At 33.9% G+C, this 7453-nt stretch overlaps 1 protein-coding gene across 1 annotated transcript in view; it reads left to right on the forward strand.

Moving 5' to 3' along the window:
* The window catches only part of LOC101505687 (uncharacterized), a 6017-nt gene extending 1682 nt beyond the window's left edge, over positions 1-4335 (forward strand). Inside the window, exon 2 of the mRNA XM_004502673.4 lies at positions 3964-4335. Within this exon, the coding sequence (XP_004502730.1) occupies positions 3964-4059 (96 nt within the window). The 3' untranslated portion in view covers positions 4060-4335. The remainder of the gene's footprint in view (positions 1-3963) is intronic.
* Positions 4336-7453: the final 3118 nt, after the last annotated feature.

A 7453-nucleotide genomic window follows, 5' to 3' on the forward strand; every position in this document is an offset into this window, starting at 1 on the left:
GGGAGGGTGGGATAAGTATATTATGGTCGGGTATATTGATTTTTGATAATCGTGGGGCATTCGTGACATGATGTTGGCATTTTGGTGATTGCCTGTTGCAGTAGCCTATGTTTACTTGCTTACATAAGCCAATGAACTTGAGGGACTTGGAGTGACAAGGAGGTCATGGGTTCAACTCTTCCTTTTATCAAAATTAACATCTAATTACTAACATTGGCTATTTAAAAAAAAGTATTTGATAGATCACTCATCTCTTTCCTACTTGATACAGTCAACACATGTCATATGTACATTTATTCTCCCTTTCCTTTTTCAAATAGTGTAAGGTCTCATAAAGTTCCTTTTCTTTTAAAACTTGTTTTTCTCATTGCAAGACCTCCTCAATCATGTTATCTACTGGCTTTATTCTATTACCTTAATTTTGTGTTTGGACCCTGCAGTTTTATGTCTTACCCTCTTGGATATATGGCAAGTGGTCTTATTTTTGTCGACTTTGTATTGTTTGTTAAACAAATAAATCAGGCAAAGTTGTCATGAGTGTTTCTCTGGGACTTTAAATTGGGGATGAATCTTGTTAAATAATTTGGATATCCTTTTGTTATAGTCTTAGACAGTGACTGTTCAGCTGTTGCTATCAATATACATTTAAAGGCGTCTGTGAAAGTTTAGATTGTATGAGAGCTTCTAACCAGCTTAATAATTCTATGTTATCTCCTAATGAATGTGGTTTTTTCTCTCTCATGGTTTAAACTGTGAATGTATTCATCACCAAATAAAGAAAATGCAGTTGCTGTTATTTTTGTAATTGTTCAAACTACAAAAAATTGTGTTTGCATGCAATTTTTTGGGATTTCTCTATTGGGATCGTCAATCCAAATTACTTAGAAGTTTACACATTGAACTGACCATATTGTTCATTTCAATCCTATTTGGAGATACACATTATTAACACTTCTGTAATCATATTTTTCTTTCTTCTCTCTTATGTGGAATTCATGGCTCACAAATAGTTGCTGGTTTAAAAGTTTCCTTTAATCACATTGCCATGGTTAATGATGGCAACAGCTCTTTCCGAAAGAAGTGCATAATTCTTGCCACACTCCATGCTGTTGAGGCACGTGTATATAGTGTATTGATTTGTAGACATGGAACAAAGTCCAGTGGCGCACAAAGTTGAAATAGATTCAAGGTATGGTATTTTGTTAGGATAGAAAGTTAGAGTAGAATAAAGAGGAGTTAGTTGAGAATAGTTAGCGTAGTAGACTAGTAGTAATTTGAGGAAACTCAATAAAATAAATAGGGGGAAATAGTAGAAAGGAGATGCTCAGGTTTGTTGCTTTAGACAAACAGAGCAGTGGCTCATTTGTAAAAGGGAAAACCTTTGGAGGAGAATTCTTTTTCCTATTCTCAATCATTCAATAAAATTGCATCTCACATTTGTTTCTATCAAATTTTTTTTCTCTTCCTTGGGTTCCTGTCAAATGGGTTTGTCCTAATGGAGCTATTGTGAGGATGAAATGGATAATTTGAGGTTGTTCTGCAAAGAGACGACCAACAAACATGGATTGCAACCTTGATCACGGGAGTCTAGCATTTCCAAGCTTAAGAAGATGCTGCATCAGTTGTTAAAGATGCAAGGACCCAATTATCACGGAAAAAGGTAGGAAGCGCTGCCGTCTAAAATGAAGAAGAGTCTTGAAGGGACGGGAGAAATCAAGCATACATTGGGTCAGGGGTGAAAAAAAATAGATATATGTAATATGATTGCAAGGCAGAAATGGTGGAGACACGACCGTCTTCAGAGATGACCTTGTTGCAGCAATGGAACAAAATTCTGACACATTCAATAGGGAGTGTAGCAATCAAGAATCCTGTTCTCAGACAAATAGATTGAATTTCCCAATCTCGATGGCATTGATCACTTGTGATGGTGTTGCTGGGACAAAATTCTTTCAGGTGTATTAGACAAAGCCTTCGGAGAAGGTGCGGAAAGAACTTGATACTATGGTGGACTCAAACATAACCTAGCCCAATTTGGATTATCTTCTGACTTATATGAGCTTCTTTATAAACAAAGTTTATGGTTTTTCATTTATGGAAAAGTTCTTAAAAGCTTAGGTTCTTGCAGTGGCAGCCATAGAGATGCAGGTTGTATGGAGTGTAGCTGCAATGCCATCGAAGCCACCAGCCACTAGCAGGCCGTCCCTAGCAAAGTTGCCATGGGCATGTTAGACAGACACACATCTACTGACATTGGTGATTTGGTTCTGCTCTTCTGGAGGAGATAGAGGGAGGGGTAGAAGTAGCATCTTGCAAAGTGGATCTGATACAAGGATGGACATTGCAAATCTGCCAACTGAGGTTAATATTTTAACATGCCAAGCTGTAGCCTGTAGGCAAATGGACTGCAATTCAGAAGCAGGAGATGGTTTCTATTTCTTCCTCAAGCAGATAGTTGCATTGGTTTCCCAGCTTCAGCTCCCAATCATAGATCCCACAATCAAAGATCTCTCAATCAGAGGGCCTTCAAAGCAAGGGCGGAGCTAGGACTGAGCGGTTGGAGGCCCATAATTGAAGGGAAAAAAACGATAAAGGGTAGAGAAAGAAATGGAGGTACAACCAATCTTTGCAATAGAGGATAATAAGTATAAGTTTTTTAAAGCCGTTTGAAATTGAAATTGAGGGTAATTTGGATGTTGAACAAAATTACGGAATGCAAGTAACTGGATGAAGAAGTTAGAAAGGGAAATTAGGGTATTAGGTTGGTAGTTTACTCATATTGTCTATGTATCCAATTATTTCTGTAATAAACTATAATTTAAGGGCAGTAAGACATTAGAGAAAATTTTAAGCACGGACACGTCTCGCATACATGTTTCACAAAACAATAACATGATCTTGTGTGATGGCAAAACTTTGGCCTCTATTTATTCTCTGATTCTATTTTCAAGCCTTTAGTCCACAAGTTGACTGCCCCATTTCCCTTTGGTTGTTCAAACAAACATTAGGGCCAGATCCCACTGAAGCATATACATAGCTCCTCTGCCCAGTCCCAAAGACTTGAGTAAAAAAGTTCTTTAGGGTTTGCGTCCGGTCCCACTTTCAAGTTTTGTATTACATTTCAGCAATCACTCAAATGGGGATGTTATTGCCAAATTGATAACTGTTGGAACAACTTGTGTAGATTCACCAAACCCAATTCAATGTGGGACCTGGGATCTCATTAGAGCAACTCAAAAGCACATCTGGCCCTACCCAGAATTCAGACAGGAAGAGTTGGTAGGGAGTCAAACTAGTTTTTGAAGGGATGAAGAAGGGGTTCTGTACTGGTTAATTTTGGAAAACTGGTGAAGTGAGCCGTGTTGCCTGACCACTTTCATCCTTGAGGACCAGGTTGCGCTTGAAGGGAAAGGGGTGGTATTCTTAGGATAGAAGGGGTATAACAAAAGCGAGTTCACGTAGTTAGGAGAATTAGTTAGGATAGTTAGTCAAGGATACTTGATTGAATAAATTGGGGGAAGTAGTAAAAAGGAAACATGTTTGTTAATTTGGATAAGTAGGGCAGTGATTCAGTTGTAAAAGGGGAAACCTTGGAAGGAGAATTGTATTTCCTATTTTCAATCATCAAATAGAATTGTTCCTTTGCGTTTGTTTGTTTCTATCAACTTCAATTGCATTGCACAATGTCAAAGCTTGCTCTAAGTAGTTGCGACTTTTGATACCAGTCATCGAGTATATACCGTTGGATATTCAACATGAAGTTTTGTTTCTCTTTTCCTAATAATATGATATGCATCAATCTATCTATACCGTGATATATGTCTTGGGTCCTTCCTTTTCTTGTTTGTTAGCCACTGTCTCTTCGATCCTTCATTTCCTTGCATGGGAGGGGGAATGAGTGGGTTTTGTTTGAACAATTCTCTTGGTGCTTCAATTGATTACTGAATTTCTTTGCTTGTGCAGGTGAATGGTCTCTACGAGTCTCTAGATAGTCGGATTTCTTCCTTGGAAAAACTGAAACAAACTGAAACTTCAAAACAGGTGGAAGCTACAGAATAAGTTTGCGGATTGAGGCATCAGTTGTAGTTAATTGTGGTGATTTTTTTTTTTGAATGAGACGAGTGACTTTTCACTGTTTTTACTCTTATAAGGAGTAAATTCAATTTAACTCATTTTATGGCATCTCATCTGGCTCAACTTTCACACCATAATTGTTCAGATAAGTTCTGCATCCAGATGTATTTTGGATTATTCCTTTAGCTCATCGCGTTTAGCTTTTATCACCGTTGTGTTTGGTGATTAATGAATATTTGGGATGAGAGACATTGTGCTTTCTTTTTTGTGTTTCTATTAAGTTTACGGCTTGAAAATAAAATTATTACTGTAACTCACCATAAAATGATTATTCTAAGACAGTATTTAGCTATTACAAAAACTATCAACTAACAATAATTGTATATTAAGATAGAGTAGCTTTGTTTCTGAGATATAAGAATTTTTTCAATTGATGTTATGGTCCTTTCTTTAGTTACAAAATGAGTTTTGACATTTGTGAAGAAATTGAATAAGAAAGCTTCTGAAACAATTGATATGTAAAAACCAATTTGTGACGGCTGAAAACTCATAAAAACTCATAATTGTTAGTGTAATTTTTTTAATCTTTATATAGAAAATATATCTTTATTATTTATGAGTTTATAAATATTTATGGATAAATTGGAATAGAAAGCTTCTGAAAGAAAAAAATTGACATAAAAAGCAATTTGTGATTGCTTAAAAAACGCATAATTGTTAATTGTTATAAAATTGTTAATTATTGTTAATCAACTAAATATTAACAAATTTATTCTTAAATACATCTATAAAATACTTTTATTTTTAAGAGATACTTAATAAAAAGATAAGAGAACAAAAATATATTTAAACTTTTTTATTTTTAAGTGACAAGTGGTAGTTATTTTTCAACTAAATATTATCAACTAAAATAAAAAAAAGCTACTAATGTGTTTATTTTGTGTAATAAATGACTAAAATATCTTTTGTGTATTGATGTATTTAATAATAATTTTTCTTATTCTAAGACAAAGTTGTAGTATTAATTAGGGTTATGTTTGAAAAAAATTAAATTAAATTAAAAATGGCTTTATAATTGTTAGGTTATATATTCTCAGGTTCGAATCTAGATCCTTACTGTTATTTGAGTTAATTATAGTAAAATTTATTATTTTTTTAAAGATAAAAAAATAAATAAAAATAAGCTTATATTAAAGTGGAACAGAAGTACTGCGTTACAACATTTACGATGAGTGATTCTCCTAATAAGCAATGTACTAGATAGTCACCAATTATAGATTAAAAATTATGAGTGATTATAAAGAAGGATAATTTTATAAGTATTGCTTCTTTTTACTTTTTGACATACATCACTCAATAAATTATATTAAAATAAATAAGTGTTATTGAAAATATAGTAATATAGAGATATTAATGAAACCCGTATTATAATTTTGTTAAGGTGTCGAATTAGAGAAAATAATACTTATTAAACACTGTAATTAAATCCCAAATTGGTGTCCTTCACTCTAGATACTCTTAGTGGTTGAAAGTGGAATGGACATTACTAAATATACTCACCTAGACTAAATTTAGGATGCATTGGTACTATTGAGCGGTTGTATCACTACCATCAATAGATTAATGGTCTGCCTCTTTTTAAATAGTTTCAACAATACTACATAATATTTCTAGTTATATATACATGAAATTAAGAATCAATTATGTTAATTAAAACGAAAGCTGAGAATGATAGCATGCATCAACATACATTAGAAAAGAATTTAACGGGAAAAAATGGACACACCGTTTGAAAAAAAAAGGAGCAGTATGACCAAACTGAGCTAAGAAATGAGCATATATATTTGCTTTTCTTATAGAATAAGTAAGGGAGTAAGTCCAGTCCTTCTGATGCAGAATAGATAATACCTTTAGGAGAATAAGCAAGAGAGTAAATTAAGTATATTACTTCTTAATCATGGAAATGATGGCAAGAGAGTTAGTTTCAAAAATAACATTATGAATATCTTTATCAAGAGCCAATAAAACACCATTGTGAAAAACCCACATTTAAGAAAATAGCGAGCTATTAGATGCCATTTTGCAATAGAAACCATATATAAATTCACCATTATGGTCGTAAAGGATTCTCTCACAAGGCGAGAAACCATCAATATGGATGTAAGCATCATCAACATTCATCTTCATAACCCCCCACAAAGGATTTAATCAATGCTATTTGATTAGGGTTAATCAAGTTCTGCTTTTGAACCTTACTCTTGATCAAAGAGTTATAAATAAAGTCAACTTGAATACAAATGTAATGCCACAAATCACTCCTCATCTTTGTACTTAGGGAGAAAACCAAATAGTTTTGATCTTTCTAGAGTTCATTAAATGGCACACCAAATAACATTTTCTATGCCTAATGGATGTTTCCAATGTCGTTGCAAGTAAGATTTCATTCAAGACAAGCATAAGTACCCAGGTTAAAGATTTTACTCTAAAATTCAGACTTAATAACTATATTCCAAAGTAGTTGGACATCCTCACAATCCTTCACAACATGCATAAGGATTTCAGGTGCAGATAGGTAACGCTGGCAGAGTTTGTCGGAGGTGACCACACCTCTAAAATCTCTTAGCATTTGTCAAGAGTTTCCCGTGTACCATTTTCCAAAGTGTCGTCTTAACTCTGGTTGGGCGTTACCAATTTCAAACCTCTTTGAACAATATTATCGAGTTAGCATTGGCCTCATGGTTTGTAAGGTTATTATAGGTTGACTTAAAAATAAATTGGTTGTCAATGGTTGGCATCCATGTGGAAAAATCTAGAGAAACATCAGTTGGAGACTTTAAGGAATGATTTTTCTCACATATTGACTCATGCATAATTTTTTGTAGTTTACTTCAATTGAGGTATTGAGTGATACAAAAAACTCATATTCTCTAGGTGGAAAAGCTTGAGGTATTGAGTGAGCAAACTTTCCATACATGATAACCAGTGATCCTTCCAAAATTTTGTATAATGACTATTACGTTTAACTCATTGCATATTACTTTTGGTATTGGGCCACACTTTGAAAATATTCCTCCAAGTATTTGAAGTAATATATCATTGTTGGATAAAATGTGTGTTTATAATACAACAATTATACTTGGCTCAGACTGGTCATATATGCCTAATTAAGGACTTTGAGATTCTTGAAGTCAAGTCCACCTTCATGCTTTGGTTGGCAAATTGTTTTCCAATAGATCAAATGACATGCTCTTTGTTTCGTTGTACTACCCCATATGAAGTTGCACCATAATCTCTCAACTTTGTCACAAATATAAATAGGAATTGGCATGATTTGCCTCACATAAATATGAATGATAAATAAAGATGATTGAGCAAGAGC

Source organism: Cicer arietinum, chromosome 5, assembly GCF_000331145.2.
Source record: "Cicer arietinum cultivar CDC Frontier isolate Library 1 chromosome 5, Cicar.CDCFrontier_v2.0, whole genome shotgun sequence".
Taxonomy (NCBI): domain Eukaryota; kingdom Viridiplantae; phylum Streptophyta; class Magnoliopsida; order Fabales; family Fabaceae; genus Cicer; species Cicer arietinum.